The sequence below is a fragment of the Pelmatolapia mariae genome, linkage group LG13, assembly GCF_036321145.2.
Source record: "Pelmatolapia mariae isolate MD_Pm_ZW linkage group LG13, Pm_UMD_F_2, whole genome shotgun sequence".
NCBI classification, from domain to species: Eukaryota; Metazoa; Chordata; class Actinopteri; order Cichliformes; family Cichlidae; genus Pelmatolapia; species Pelmatolapia mariae.
Window position 1 is genome coordinate 14,775,321 of NC_086238.1, and position 15,590 is coordinate 14,790,910.

Below are 15,590 nucleotides of genomic sequence, written 5' to 3' on the forward strand. Positions count from 1 at the left end.
TTTTCACAAAGTGCAATACAACATAAATCCACGCTGTTTGACTCAGTAAACAGTATTTATAAGGAATGCTTTATACAACTGGATGATATAAGTGACTTGTAGCATTGCTCTGATGATTATCACCAATCTGGCACAGTAGTCACAAACTGCTCTGTGAGCCACATTACTATAACTAAGAATTTTAAATTCCTTTTTAAATGACAGTTTCTCTTTCCCTGATCTGTTCAGGGGGACTAAGGTTCATTACCACTCTGCTTCCCCAACTGCTTTCGAAAACACATAGTCCCTGCCGCCGTAGCACATCACTCCGTCCTTCAGGTGAAACTTCCAACGGTTCTTACTGCGGTGAATCTGCAAATGCAAAAGCAGTGTGTACAATATTCAGTTAAAATTCAGCACTGGGCTTTGAGGAGGTGAAAATAATGGCTAATAAAAAGACAGCGGTTCTTACTTTGTCATACTGGCAAACAATGACATTGTCAGTGTCAAAAAGGTCCGGGATGTCTTGCTCAATCACGTCGTCACCTGAATTCAGAGGGTCCTAATCAACAGAGTGCGCAATGGAGGAAACAAATAGTTAAGTTATGCAATCAAGATATGCTCTTTGGAAGACCACCTGCAAAAATATAACTGAAAAATGTAATTTTAGGGAGAAATGCACCAATCTTCTGGAGCTCTCCAAAGAAAGTTTTCTTTTAATGGAAAGAAATAAGCCATGACTCATGAAAATGCATTTCAAACTCACTCTCTCACCTCCTCCTCTATGTTAGCGAGGTCATCTACACCTTCACCGTCGCTGCTGGAGGAGATGCTGTTACCATCACTGCTTTCATTTCCTTCCTGCAGGGCCTTCATGGCCTCTGCATTGATTATACCCAGAAAGTCATTCTCTTCCAGGGGAACCTCCTCTTCCTCCTCGAGGTCAGAGTTGCCTGCAGGACCATCGAGCTGAACGATGTCTGAGAACTGGCTGTAGCTGTAGTCCAGATCCAACTGAGCAAGAATTGCAAGAAGAAACATCACAGTTATGAATTCAGAGAAATCAAGCTTATAAAAGGGACCAACTGTCCTAATAAAATGACTATTGCTTCAGTAATTTAATATCAGAAACATAAAATGTCTCAAATTGACAGCACAGCAATCTGTTTTGTACCGCTAAGGAATTTAAGATTTGAATGCAGACTACGTTGATGATTTAAAAGCTTTGGGGAGAGGCTGATAAACTTGATGCTACCTGAATCCAGATGTTAAAACAAGAGGTAAACAGTTATTTCAAATTAAGGAAAATGGCACTCCAAAATCTGTCTTTTAAAAGTTCAAAATATTGATCAGATCTAACAGAAAAACATTTGTTTGAGTCTCCCTTGTGGGTCAAGCATCCCAAATACTACAACCGTTACGACCCTCTCCAGCTTATAAACAGCTATATCTTATAAACTTTTCACCATTTTGTTAAATCACTTAAAGTGCTCCTAAGAGTCTGATATTTTGTACACATTCCCCCCTTTTTGATTTAATGTGGCAGTACTTTGTGCCAGCCCATTAAATGTTATATAAAAACAGCATAAAGCTGCAGCTGGAGTCTTTACGTCAAGCCTATATGCCTTATCCAGCATACAGAGTGATGAGTGCATTTCCCAAAATGCAGAACTACTCTTTAGACAATACACATGCACACTTCAATGACCTGATCTTTTCTATGCCTTAAAGTGATATTTGCTATATTAGACTGAGAATTCTTTCCAAATTACCCCAAGAGTTGCTTCAGACTGGCTGTCAGACTCCACAGGAGCTAGCTTCCTTGCCCTTTCTGCTTTTTCTCTCTCCTCCTCAATAACTTCTTTCAGGATGTCATCAATGTCTCTGCTCTGAGCCATCTGTGCCAGAGCCTCCTCTCTTCTGATCTGGAAGTCTAATAACTGAGTGCAAGGTGAGGCGGTCGTGCTGAGGTTAGGTTGTGGATTTGGCTCATTTTCTTCCTGTGGGAAATCTGGCTCTGTAGACTGCAGGGGAAGGCTGCCCTCCTGACTGGAGGGTAAAATGGTCTTTGGCTGTGTGACAGACTGAGCTGGAACAGAGGATGTTTCTACCTCGTGGGGAGCAATAGGATTTGGTGGGATTGCAGCGGGCTGGGGGGCAGAAGCCTCCCTCCATTCAGTGACTTTCTGCATGGCTTGGGTTGCAGGCTGCTGACCCACTGGGGCCTGCGTAACCACAACAGGAACATTGACCTTGTAAAGTTGACCTTAGTGAGGTGATACAAAAGAGTGAAATGTTATTTTGAGAAGCCTGGCCAGGCTGGAAATAAAAACTGATTTAAACTGTAAAGTCATTCCATACCAGAGGCTGTTTGTAGAGTGACTCCTGCTGGTATCTGCACGGGGTAAGCCAATCCAGCAGGGAGGGAAAAGGTAGCAAGTGTCTCTGAATTGTTCTGAAATAAAACATTATGTTGTGTGGAAAATACAATACTAAGTATATTAAATAGCAGCTTTTGTACAATCACCTCCAAAACTTAATAATTATACACTGTGAGTCTTATCTCTTGAAGTAACTAACGAATACTGAGGTTTGCCTCATTATAAAACCACCTGCAGTTGTGGTCAAAAGTTTACCAACACTCATCATGGGCATAAATATAGTAATTCAGGGCTTTCAGTGATTTCTATGAACTGTTCTTTTTCCAGTGTAGAATGATTGAACAGCAGGGTCGCACACAGGGTCCAGCAAAACAGTCCCAGAGCATGATACCACCACCACGCTTGACAGCTCACATGGAGTTCTTAGGAGTTTTTCCTATCTGACTGTGACAGTTTGGGTCTTATTTCAGGCCTTGGAAAAGTGGTGATGCATCCAGGTAACTTGTATTTGCGTACAATTGTTTGAACTGATGATCTTGGAATCTGACATTGTTGAGAAACAGCTCCAGGAGACCTTCAGACTTTCCCCATCTTGTGTAAATCTACAGTTCTCTTTTTTAGATCTTTACTGAGTTCCTTGGACTTTTCTGAGAATTTGTCAGTGGAGTGAGTGATATCAAATAAATCGTTTTTAATACTCGAAAAGAGGAACTGTGATAACTAATGAGAAGGGTTTTTTTGGTTTTCAAATTTAGACATAAAATCAAAGAATTCAGCTTAAGAAAAATAACAATTCAATCATTACAATTTAGATACATTAAATTAATAGAACTTTACTATGAAACACCAAACATGTCATCCAAATGAGAAAACTATATTCAGAGGCTGTCAAACTAAAAATATTTTAGGGTGTGTCTGCAGAATCATGTTATAAAAGGTGGAGATAGGCAGCAGAAGAACAAGCTAAATATTGGTCCCAGTATGATTGCCTTCTTTCATGGTGCAAGATAAGACCTTGGAGGACTGCCTCTCTGAGTGCCTTTCCAGTCATGTGCATCCCTCATGCAGATAATTATTACACGTTATGGAGGTGATGTAAATCTCAAGCACACTTGCCTTGACCGGGAAGCTGCGGATATTCTGATTTCCAGGGATGACAACTGAGGCTGAAAGAAATATTACCAAAAAAGTGAGTAATTTTGGCTATTGTGTACATATTAGACAAAAAGCCATTCAAATTAAATTTATTGTGCTTTGTCTTCATTTAAGATCCCCCCCTACCTGTAATATTCAAGGCGCAAATCTTGCAGCTGTATTAATTACAAGAAGAGTGAAGGTGCTTCTTTTGTTGGTGAGCAATTTAAGCTTACCGGTGAGCTCCTGATCAGTCTGAGTGTAGCTGGCAGGAAGCTGGAGCACAAAGTTGGATGGGTTGGTGTTTTTCCTTAAGCTTTCCATTGCTTTTGACTGCATCACTTTTGACTCCCAGAGCTGAACAGCAGAAGACACAGCAGTATGTCTTCCAGGTATGGTGCACACTCCCTCACTAGATGGATTAACTTTGCTGTCACTGACAACTTGAGTCAAGAGGTGCATTATATTTATGCTTTTAGGAAAAAATAAATTGCAGTAATAGTGCAGGGTTATTTAAACTCACATGTCTTAAATCATCCAGGACGCGGTCTTCAACTCCTTCATCCAAGAAGAGCTCTCTCACGCTGTCAATCACGTCATCGATTATGGACAAGTAGAGCTTGGCCTGAAGTTGTTTACGAAAGAGCAAGTCAGAAGGTGTCGGTGGTTAAAAATCCTTCACAGAAACTAGTTATGGATGTTTTCATAACAAGTCAAAAGCGATTTAAACACCGTTTTCTGTGCCTCAGTGCTGAAATATATAGACCCGAGGTGGTTTTCTAAGCATATCAACGCCACTCTTCATTCCGGGTGACATAAACAGGCGAGATAAATCTGCCATTTGTCATAACAAACGCACTATTGCACACCTTACTGTGCATCCCTGCAGATATATTCAAGTAAAAAAATAGTCAAACAATATTATGAGCAGGCTTCTTATTGGACAAAAACCTAGCTGATCTTACTGCCTTTTGTTTGTTGAGCGCATTAATCTAACTCAGTTTTGCGATCAGTTTGACCTAATTAACTAAAACGGTTCCGTTTCTTACCACTGGGCCTGTGTCGGTCAGCATCCTTGGAGAAAAAATGACTGGGGAACTTTGACACTAGACTTCAACCCATTTGGAAACATAATAGACAATTAACTGTGATTAAGTCGCATTGTTTTGCAGGAGGCATACACGCGCAGGTGACCGCAATCAGCATCAGGCGCGCAGACAGGTGCGTTAGCACGTGAGGCTTCTTTTTTGTTTTTTCCAGGAGGGGAAAGTGATTGATTTAAAAATGTGATTTCAGTTTCTTGCTTCAAACAAGATGAAGTTTCAGGGCTTCCTAAGTGCACTTGTCATATTAGAGGTTTATTTCAGTGGAGGTTTGGGTTGAGGGGCTGGTGGCTGGTGGACCTCAAATAGCATGTTTTATGGCAACAACTCCAAAATCTGAGCACACAAGTCCTGATCTAAGATTAAATGGGAGAGGTGACTTAACTTGTCAGCAGTCCCTTAAATATCCCTGTCCAGCACTAATACCCTCTTCTTTCTCTAGTTTCCTGATTACTTTCAGTAGAGAAGTTACACAGCTGGCACAGTGCTGGGAAATCAGTGCACTTTTGCTGATCCCAGGAGTGCACAATGCCGGTAGTTAAAAATATTCCACCCTTTACAAAACACTGTTTGAACTTGGTGTTCAATAGATTCAGAGCAGCAGCGGGAGCCGTGACCCCTGCTTCTTGCAAGTTGTCTGTTTTGGCGATGCTGGGACTCTTTCAACACTGTTGGTTGACAGCTCTGATGAGGATGAGAGCGATGCAGCTGAAAAGCAGCAACACGAGACACCCTTGTGGATACTGCAGTTGCTGGAAGTAAACAGGCGGTTTAGCTGTCACTTCACTACAAAGCTACTGTGGACTCACATAGAGCCCTCACCTGAACTGTAAGAAAATAAAAGCCCTGTTTCCACATTGATATGAGGTAGTGCTGCATTAGCTCTCTGATGAGCTTTCTTTTTTACCTTAGACAAAGAAAATATGGGGTAATTTAAACTTGAGACTGGATTTATTCAGTGGAAAACCTCTATTCAGGCAGGCCGTGTTGTGATGGTTAAACAATGCTCAGTTGGTACTAAGGGATCCAAAGTGTGCCAATGAAATAAAAACATACCATTACACCACCAACACCTCCTCTGCACCCATGCAGACTCGTCAGATCATGCAAAGTTTTTCCAATCTTCTGTTGAGCCTGTGCAAATTGTCCTCTCAACTTCCTGCCCTTAGCTGACAGGAGTAGTACCTGGTATGGTCTTCTGCGGTCATCCACTAATTGCAAGGAGCTTGGTAGTTTGATCCATGGCTGATCCAGTGTGAGATACTTAAGCCCAGGTTGTTCTCCACGTGTTCATCAGCATGTGAATGAGCTTAATAAAATGGGTGGATGATATAAAGTGCTTTGAAGCGCAGGCAAAGTAGAAAAGCACAGTTTAAGATCCAGTCCATTCACCATTCTTCTGCACACCTTGGTTGTAAATAGTTGTTAATTTAGATGCTGTTGCCTTCCTATCAAAGAATGGGGCAATTCTTCCTTGACCTGTGGTATCAACAAACCATACTGACCATACTGACTCACTTTTTCTTTTTAGACCATTTTCTATGAACTCCAGAGATGGTTTTATAGAAAAATCCCACTAGATCAGCAGTTTGTGAACTATTCAGAGCAGCTCATCTGGCACCAACAACCATACCACATTCAAAGTCACATAAAACACCTTGCTTCCCCATTCTGATGCTTAGTGTGAACATGCCTCAGCACACTGAGTTGCTGTCATGTGATTGGCTTAGACATTTGCATTAAAGAGTAGAACAAATGTACCTAACAAAGAGAGTGTATATTTTAAGACTATACTTAAAAGTTTAGAAATTGTCAGTGACAAAATTTGTAAAAAGAAAAAAAATCATAACTGGACTTTAAGTGTTGCTAAAGGGCAGTAAAACTCATTTTACAGATTTAAGAAGAACATGTTTTCTTTTAAAGAGGGAGAGACTTAATAGATTGCATGTTGAGGCATTGGTTGAGAATGACTCATAAACACAGATGCCCTTATAAAACATACTGCACAATAAAACACCAGCAGTGTAGTGAAACAATACTGAAACTTACTGACTTCTCTCTGTCTGTACTGGCGTTCTGAGCAACTTCATGCAGCTGCCTGCAGCAGTTTATCATGCCCTACAAATCATACGTCTCAGCAAAAGTCTGCAGTGATGGGAAGCATTTAATTTTCACACTGTTTTGAATCTTAGTGAGGTGCAGGTTTATAACTGCTCTGCCCCCGTGTTGAGTAAATTACCAAGTGTGGAGAAAAAACGAGTGCGAGATAACAGTGAAAGAAGTACTACCATGACTCATTCTGGTTTAATTACTTTTTCTTTATACTTTTGATGTATATAATATCCAGCTTAAGCCAGGTACTTCATACATAAAAGTTATCAATGAACACCTTTTTGTTCACTATGGCCCTTCACCCCCTTTTTTTATTATCATATATAAACCTGATTCACAACCCAGAGAGCAGAACGATACAGAATTGATTTGTTTAAATAAAATTACAGTCCTCCAACACAACACAACCTCGGTATAAAGTCAAAGGGTCAGCTCAAGATAAGCAATACTTTTCTTTTTGTCTCAAGCAGGAAATCTCACTTTATATATTATCAGTACCCAATATATGTTGTGATGTTACCTAAACATCACCATTCTTTAAACACAACAATCCAACATTTCCGTGCCATTTCCACACAGATTTTGTACAAATAAAAAAATTCAAAGTGTGCCAACTTTAAATATAGATGGACAACACAGTAGCACCACCCGTAGCATCGGTTGATATTTAACCTCTCTCTAAAGTAATGATCTCAAAAGGCCATTACTTAAGTTGCTTATATTACACAACGTGTTTGGCGTGCATTCATTAATTGATGTTGATAATTCTGGAGGACAGTGCAGATATTGCAGATGCAAGCGTAATCGTATAAGCTGTAAATCTCATACAATTTATAAATCTATTAAATGTAAAGTGCTAGGTATAAGGACTGTGTTAAATTGTTTATTAGGGCTAGACAAGTTCAGTCTCAGTTAAAGGATATAAAAAAAATCATAGAACTTCCATCAGAAATGCTACCAGGCTGCGTGATTTTATGAATTCTGACACCAGATATAAGCAGAAAGTCTCTCTTCACCCTGTTATTTTTAATATCCCTTCACCTTTAAGAAGATGTTGAAAAACATTTTAGACCAAAGGAATAACTTCCTCTACTAAGTGTCTTTAATCATCATTGCGTCATACAGCCAGACTGCCTCTGTGACTCTGTTTCAATCCATTTCTTTTCCACTTCCACCTAAAAAAGAAAAAAAAAGTTAGTTGCAATAAATTAAAAAAAAAAAAATCTATCCACAATTAAGCACAGATGAAGATATTTTTCCGCTGAAGCATCTCACCTGACAGTGATAGCGCGTCCAACTGGTCACATGTTTCTGCGGCTGGATGTCATTCACAGTGCCCAAGGATTTAACCCTGGTCTGTGACACAACCGCGCCCACAATTTCACATTCCATCGTGACAAAAGGGTACCAGTCATTTGGGATCTCCTGATCAGATCCCAGCTCCAGTTTGCAGGAAAACGAGTGGGGATGATCCAAGGCTGCAAAGCAGGAAAGAAAGGTCACTTGCAGCTGTCGTCTTACATCACAGCACAACAAACATACTGTGCATAGGCAGAAGGAGGCAAGAGTAAAAAGCAGTATGAGAAAGCGATGTGTAAGGCTAAATGTTAAGGGGGACCTATCATGCTCCTCATTATTTCTGTCACTTATGTACTGTTACAGCAGTCTCAGATTAAACATGGCTACACTTTCAAATAATGAGGTGAATGTATGTGTAAAGCTTCAGACTGCACCAGATACTCCTTTTAACTGTTGTCATGTCTTTTGTCTCACAGAGCCCTGGCTGTGATCATTAAAGCTGAAGCTGCTGTTCAAACCTTCTGTTTACAAGGAGCAGCCAATCATAAGAAAGCTAGCTAAAAGGGTCAGAAACAGCTTGTTTCAGACCTTGCACCAATGAAGCATGTAATCACAGAAAACTATTCAAATTGACAGAGCTTAAAACTATATACAGCTGGAAAAGTGCAACAGGTTCCTTTTTGACCTGTCATAAGCGTTACCCATATTCTTTGCAGGCAGTCTGTCGATCCTCCACATGATTGCCGAATATACATTCTCGTACTTGACGGTGCCGATCGACACCTGCATGACAGGCTGTGAATCTGCAGCAGTGACTGAGCCCAAGCAGGCATTTCTGTTCATGCGGGCCTTTAAAGACCTCTGTCGCAGTAAGGCCACCGTCTGTGTCACCTTGACCCAGTCGCCTGGCACCGGAACGCGGATCACAACGTTCTCACACAGCGGGTAGTGAGTGTCAGACTCCCTCATGCAAGAAAGGAATGTGGTTGACATGTTGAGAAAGGCCTGGAGCTCCACGTAGGCACCTTGAACCGTTACCGTAGCTTTGATTGAGAAGGGAATTTCAGTGCAACCCAGGACCCTTGTTTTGTAGCGCATCAGCTCCACTCTGCATGCATCAGGAGGCAAAAACTTGATCAGTCGCGACCTCTGAAACTCCGTCTCGTTCACGCATTTGTGGAAATGGTAGCCTGCAATCTCCATCCAGAGTTCACTGCCCTCCTCTGAGCCGTAGCTGGAGTCAAAGTGCAGCAACCCGAGGTCATTAAGGGCAAGAAAACAGTCTCCTAGTCCGTTCAGAAAAGCAAGACAGTGAATCTGGGTGAAGGCTGTTTGCTCCATTACGCCCCCACACTTATCTAGCTGTATCCAGATGTGATCGGTGATCTGCAGCGACAGCTCCTGTTCCTCGTAGTGCCGCCTCTGCTGGTGGGGGACACTCAGTTTGAAGATCTCCTCCTCCATGGAGACCACCAGGTCCTCTATCTCATCGTGCACCGTGGAGCCAAACTTGAGGAGCTGCTCTACCTCAGCTTCGTGACTAACCTCAAACTTTGGGTGAAAGCGCTTCTTTTCTGTGTAGGAGAAATGTTCCACCTTGACTGTGAGGACTTTGCGGGGCTCGCTGTAGCTTTCCAGTTTAAGATCCGAGAGCCTGCAGTGAGGGAGAAGCTGAAATTCCTTGAATGGCTTCTCAAGCCCTTTCTCATAGAACATCTGTAGCACACCTCCCGGCAACAAGCGGAGATAGATCGGTCCCCACTGACGCGAGGACATGCGGTTCTTTTTTTCAGGAATCCTGAGCATGATAGACCAACCGTCTCTCTTCTGACTACGAAACAAACCGCGAGGCGCAAACTGAGATGTACCTTCACTGAACACCTCACTTTTGCAACTTAGCCGCCTCTGACCTTCTTTGTCTGTCTCTATCTGGCTGTCGGTTTCTGTATGTAGGCCTTCCAGTTTGTTGCAAACAACAGAGAAGGAAAGCTGGTCACGCTGAGGCTCACTGCCATCTTTGGTCCGTATAAAGAAACGTGGAAGGCTGTTGTCCGATTCAGAGTCTGAGGAGGAGCTACCCACATCCGTATTTAGTCTAGGTCCATCCCAGAACGGGTTAAAGTGTCCTGAATTCCCCTTGAAAGAAGGGAAAGGGCTTGGCCCATCTGATGTTTGATTCAGGGCCTGTGGTGCGGGAGAGAAAACAGAGTTGGTAGCTGGGCTGGAAAAACTCCTTGAGAAGTCCTTCTTGTCCCATGTTTTGGAGTAAAATGGGGACGAGCTGCTAGGAACCCCACCTTCAGGAGTGCAAAACGGTGTGCTACATGGTGCACAGGAACTTCCGCTAAGACTTGAGTGACTTTGAGGCGATTCCAGGGAACTACTGAAGCTCCAGGAAGTATCTTTGATTGGAGGAAGCACTAATTTCAGGCCGTTGGGACGCGGCACTGATGCTTTGATAAGTCCTGGGGACTGCAGAGGCTTCTGAGGTGACGAGTGCGGCGTGCTGTCATCTTCAAACGTGACCCAGTTTGAGTGATTTGTGGAGCACATGGCCAAAGAGGTCTGCAGACCGGTTCAAAACGACAGCTCCTCCTTTGTTGGATTAACTGTCCCCAAATTCAAAAGTCTTCTTCTCTGTTAGAAGAAAAAGAAAGAGAAGAATGAGACACTATTGACCCAAGTTCAAATGTAAAACTAATTTAGATCAAATCTCTAAAGTCAGCTCCCATCTCAAAGGACGAACAACAGAAACCTTTGCTATCAGTACAAGAGAGAGCCCTCGAGGACATAAATAAAACATGTCTTTAAAGTACTCCATTAAAGCTTAATCAACACCTGACCCGGAACAAGTTATTTCCGTTTCTGTTTTCTCCATTACAATTACCTAAGGTTCGCTGACGTGACAGCTGAATAAGCATTCTGCAGCCCAGTGTTGGCGAAGAGGGAGTCGAATTTCTCACACCACAGATTAATTTTTTTTATAGACATTTATTAACTGAAAACTCTCAGAAGTCATTCCATCATAGCACATGGACACTCGTTCCCAGAGTTTTATCTTTTAGCTATAAAGATGAGAACTAAATGGTGACAGGAGACTGCAGGGAATTCTTGCACTGACAGATTCGTCTTTACACCAGTAATTATAACAGGGATTTCATGCATGTTTATGCAACTTTAATAAACTCACTCACTCTCACACACACACCACCTCCTTCATTTAGATCACTTGTGCAAGCAATACAAGAAATGATACAGTCTTTATTCTTCTAACAATATCCCAATACAAAGTGTCAGCCTGAGAAATGGGTGAAGAAATCTGTTCTTCTTAGTCAAAATAGCAAGACTTTGGAAAGCTGCCGATGCAAACCAAACACTGCATCGCAGTTTCTCAAAGAACTTTTAGAATCTCTCTCTCTCTCTGTAGCACAGAATTTTTTTTTTAATGCATAGAGGATAAAGCAAAAAAGACTTCAGAGATGTGGCAGTTCAAAGCTGCTGCAATGTAAAAAGGTGTATTTTAGTCCTGCTGTGCTGTCTAAATATTTCAAAGCCAGCGTGCTCCAAATTGCGTGGGAGAAAAGTTAGCCATGGCAGAAAAAGTCCAGCCTCGTTAAAAAACCATGAGGTCAGATGAGAGAAGCAGGTACATTGGGGCTCATCTAGTTCCACAGGAGGCCTCAAAAAGGGACAAAGTGTGCATGGCATCTTTATGGTGGATGGTATTTTAATATATGAATGAGATATTGAAAAAGTATGGCAATATTGCTAAACAGGAATGACGTTCAGGCTAATCTGCTAGCGGTTAGAGAGTAAACATGTTTTAATCTTTATACGATCTCGCAGTTAATTTTCCAGCTACTCAATCACAATCTGCCTTTTGATGTGCTGGCAGTTCAGCTCTCAGTAATATCCGGCTCAGTGAAGCCCCCTTACAAAATACAGACGCTTCATCTTCCCATAAAAAAAAGGGGGACAGAAAGCCTCAATTACAGGCTCCCTCCTCGCTCCAAGACGCAGCCATGACTTGCATGGAGGAGACATTGAGTGGAAAGTTCCTCTTGCTACAAATAAACAGGGAAGTGTGTGTGTGTGAGTAAGGGAGGGCGTTCTGATTCAGAGGAGTGGACTGACAACTCTTCAGTCAAACAGTGAAGAACATCTTTCTAATGAGAGGATGTTTGCGAGGTTTTACGCAGACGTTTCCACGAGCTCATCTGTCTCTCCAACTTATAGAATCCATCTGCTTCGATTCACAGAGGAGGAGGAAATCTCCACAGGGGGTTACTGACAGTCTTTCAGACTCATTTCCAAGCCAGCCATCTCTTCCTGGGCTCTCCAGCAGGCAATACAGAAATGAGACTCTGCTAAATCAACAGAGGACAAAAGAATACATTCCACACATTCCTCTGGGACAAGCCGCTTTGCACACAGGAAATAGCAGGCTGCTGTATTCGTGTGAACTGACAACAAATATTATCTTAATGTCAGTTTATCACACTTCAAAAATGCACCAGTTCTACAGGTCGTAAATTTGGATTGGTCTGATTATTTATTACTGCCAAAGCGCGGCGAAAAGAAAGAGACTGGGGATTAAGAGAGCCTTATGAAACTAATTATGTACTTTAAAAACATATAAAAACAAGTCGGAACTACTATGAGGATTTTTACACTGATTTATTATTGTCTCGAGACTTAAGATGACCTCATCAGATTTCTACCAGCTAAAAACCAATGCAAAGTTAAGACCTGTAATTCTGCAGGGCAACGTCAGGCTCCCTGTACAGGTTGGTTTGCAGTTAAATTACAGCCCTGCAGTTATGACAAACAGCCAGCAAAGACCATCCGGCTTCTCAAGTTTATCATTACTGATCATTACTGTAGTTATTTAAATTGCTTGCTAAACCAAGGGTAGGTGCAAAAAAAAAAAAAAAACTTGCACACCTCACGGACATTAACAAGGTCTAATGCTGCTTAACCACAGCTATTTGGCCTCGCTAGTTGCTTAAATGTAAGCTTTAAAAGGCGCCAGTCGTGCAGAGCATTTTGATATTGGTTTTTTCAAAGCTGCATGGGAGGATGAATACACGCGCTAACAGATCAGCTGGCAGATAGTGGAAAAATTAAGCATGGAGCATGAGAACATGCAATCCACAAAGGGGAACAGCCATGAAACTACTGAAAATAGTGTTGCTTATATGGTTAATTACTGATAAATGATGACTGAGTGGAAAGTCTTGTGGTTCAACAATAAAAATGCTGAATTTGGAAAAAAAATAACACACACACACACACACACACACACACACACACACACACACACACACACACACACACACACACACACACACACACACACACCAGGGCTTGAACTCAGCAGACAGATGCTTCCTGATTAAAGAAGACATTTTCCTGCTGGATTCTCTGGCCACTTCCTGTACATTCACACCACAGCCTGGAATATTTTTCCTTCGAAATAAAACGTGTATATATAAATAAACAAAATAAGACACTTTAAAATGAGAGGGCAGGCTGCTACCATTGTAACCACAATGAGAGCATGGACTACTGCAGAGCTGAAAATGTGATGACCCATTTCCAGTGGCAGCAGTGGCATCGTGTACAAAGTGAGCTCCCATTAACACAAAGCACAGGAGCGAGTGTGGGTGCCGCAGCTCTTTGTCTCCTCACACGTTGAATGAATCGGTGTTATGTTAGTTATACACTTTAATCCCGGGATTCCCTGCCGCATTTATTGTGGAGATTTGTTCCAGTTCAGACAAGCATGACTGGGAACAGAATGAGGAGGAATGAATGGGGGGATGTTTGTGGATGTAGTTTACTCATTTAATTATGCTTTCCTTTCATCTGGAATGAAGGGATAAACTATTATAAACTTGTGCTTAAAGTATGAAAACAAATAATAGAATAAATTAAAATGTATAGATATTAGTTCTAGTACACAGGGGGTTTAAGCTGCAGTCTCTAGTACAGGGTTGACAAACATAAGCCCCACAGGCCAGAATTGGCCTGGAAAAGACTCAAATCCATCCCACTGAACTGCTTTGGAAAATGTAAAAGACAGCATAAATTTTGAACTTTTTTTTTTACTGCATTTTCATTGGTTTTACAGCTTTTCCTACTGATAATGACCCCCTCCATTACTCCTAAGTAATGAATAAACCACTCAATAAAGGAAAAACCCCATTCCCCCCCCCCCCACAATCTACTATAGAAATTTCAGAGTGAGTCCACAAGGAAACAAATACTGTGAATTAACAAAAACTTTCTGAGCAAAAGCAACCAAAACCTTTTATTTAATTTTACACCTTCATTTCTTACAAGTAAGCCCAAAAAGACATGCTAACAGATCCCTTTCGTTAACTAGAGCAGCATTTTTTTTTCCTCAATCTGGCATGTCCTGTTTAAACTGCACTTCTTATTCTTACATTAAAATATCTCAGAGATTAAATGTATAGTTAAACAGTTTCTTTCCCCTTCAAATCAAAGTGGGCTGTATGTGGCTTACATTGTAAAATGAGTTGGAAATCCCTGTATCAAGTACATTTCACTTGTCCAAATTCCTTTAAATGCATTTATTTTTATAAATTGTACTTATGTAACAAAATTAAACGGGAAGATTTACATGTAATCAAAATACTTGTAAAATGAGTTTAACATTCCTGCTGTAGCAGCTTTGATTGCTACTAGAGGCTGTTATCTAATGTTAGTTGACTAAGATTGGGCTACTTTACTGACTTCATGACTCTCGCACTGGTCCCTTCACTGCTAAAGTGGCTACAGTCCAGCAAAAGTTACAAAATCCCACATTTAGCCATACTTATTAAAAGTTTCCTGTATTAAAAAAAGGCTACACATTTCCTATTAATATCATCTACATGCGCAGATAAACGGTATGCCTCCTGTTAAATCACACTTATTTGATACACTATTTCATTGTCACACCCAGCGTGCGGTCAGTTGGCTGCCAGACACAAACACTAGTTGCTGGAAAACAACATTTCTTTTCGCCCCATGGCAACTCGAGACTGGACACACAAAACAGTACCAAGCATGCTGTCATCCACAACAGAGCCAGGCCCGCGTCCCGGACAGAGAGGCCCACTCCTGGGATGAAGCTCCGCGCCTTTTGTTTTGACGCACGAGCTCGAAGGAGTGAAGTTGTCACCTTGAGTTTACTTTTATCGTGCTCTGACTTTGCGCACTTTTAAGTGAGCACCACACGCGCCAGTCACTCTCGACCGAGCGACGACACGACAGCACACCGGGTCGACACTTACAAAAAAAGTACACCAAAACAGTTTATTTGGTTTTTACAACGTGACCTGAACTAAACACAGCTCCCTGAGTGCAAGCGAAAAGGAAAACATACTCACAAACTTAGCAGCAACAGTGACTAATTCAGGCCATGACTTTTTGTTGCTTTGTTTTGTTTTGTTTTTGATGGACACGTCTGAACTCCGACGTCGGCCCGGTCCTGATCAAAATGGCAGAGTGTAAATCCTGGGAGTTTGCACAGCCTAGCGCTTCCCCCTCCCGAGTTCAGACTGATGGTTGTCCT

General features: G+C 41.7%; 2 protein-coding genes across 2 annotated transcripts; both read right to left on the bottom strand.

The window, feature by feature from the left end:
• Positions 1-133: 133 nt before the first annotated feature.
• Positions 134-4,567, bottom strand: gtf2a1l (general transcription factor IIA, 1-like). The gene is made up of 9 exons (XM_063491874.1): positions 4,544-4,567; positions 4,018-4,119; positions 3,731-3,851; positions 3,477-3,526; positions 2,341-2,434; positions 1,752-2,245; positions 754-993; positions 452-541; positions 134-351 (listed from the first exon to the last, which is right to left on the bottom strand). The coding sequence occupies exons 1-9, from the start codon at positions 4,565-4,567 to the stop codon at positions 244-246; spliced, it is 1,323 nt and encodes a 440-aa protein (XP_063347944.1). The 3' UTR covers positions 134-243.
• A 2,330-nt stretch (positions 4,568-6,897) lies between these two features.
• On the bottom strand, positions 6,898-15,575 carry LOC134640226 (stonin-1). The gene is made up of 4 exons (XM_063491873.1): positions 15,406-15,575; positions 8,710-10,645; positions 7,985-8,187; positions 6,898-7,884 (listed from the first exon to the last, which is right to left on the bottom strand). The coding sequence occupies exons 2-4, from the start codon at positions 10,559-10,561 to the stop codon at positions 7,819-7,821; spliced, it is 2,121 nt and encodes a 706-aa protein (XP_063347943.1). The 5' UTR covers positions 10,562-10,645; positions 15,406-15,575; the 3' UTR covers positions 6,898-7,818.
• Between the last annotated feature and the right edge of the window lie 15 nt (positions 15,576-15,590).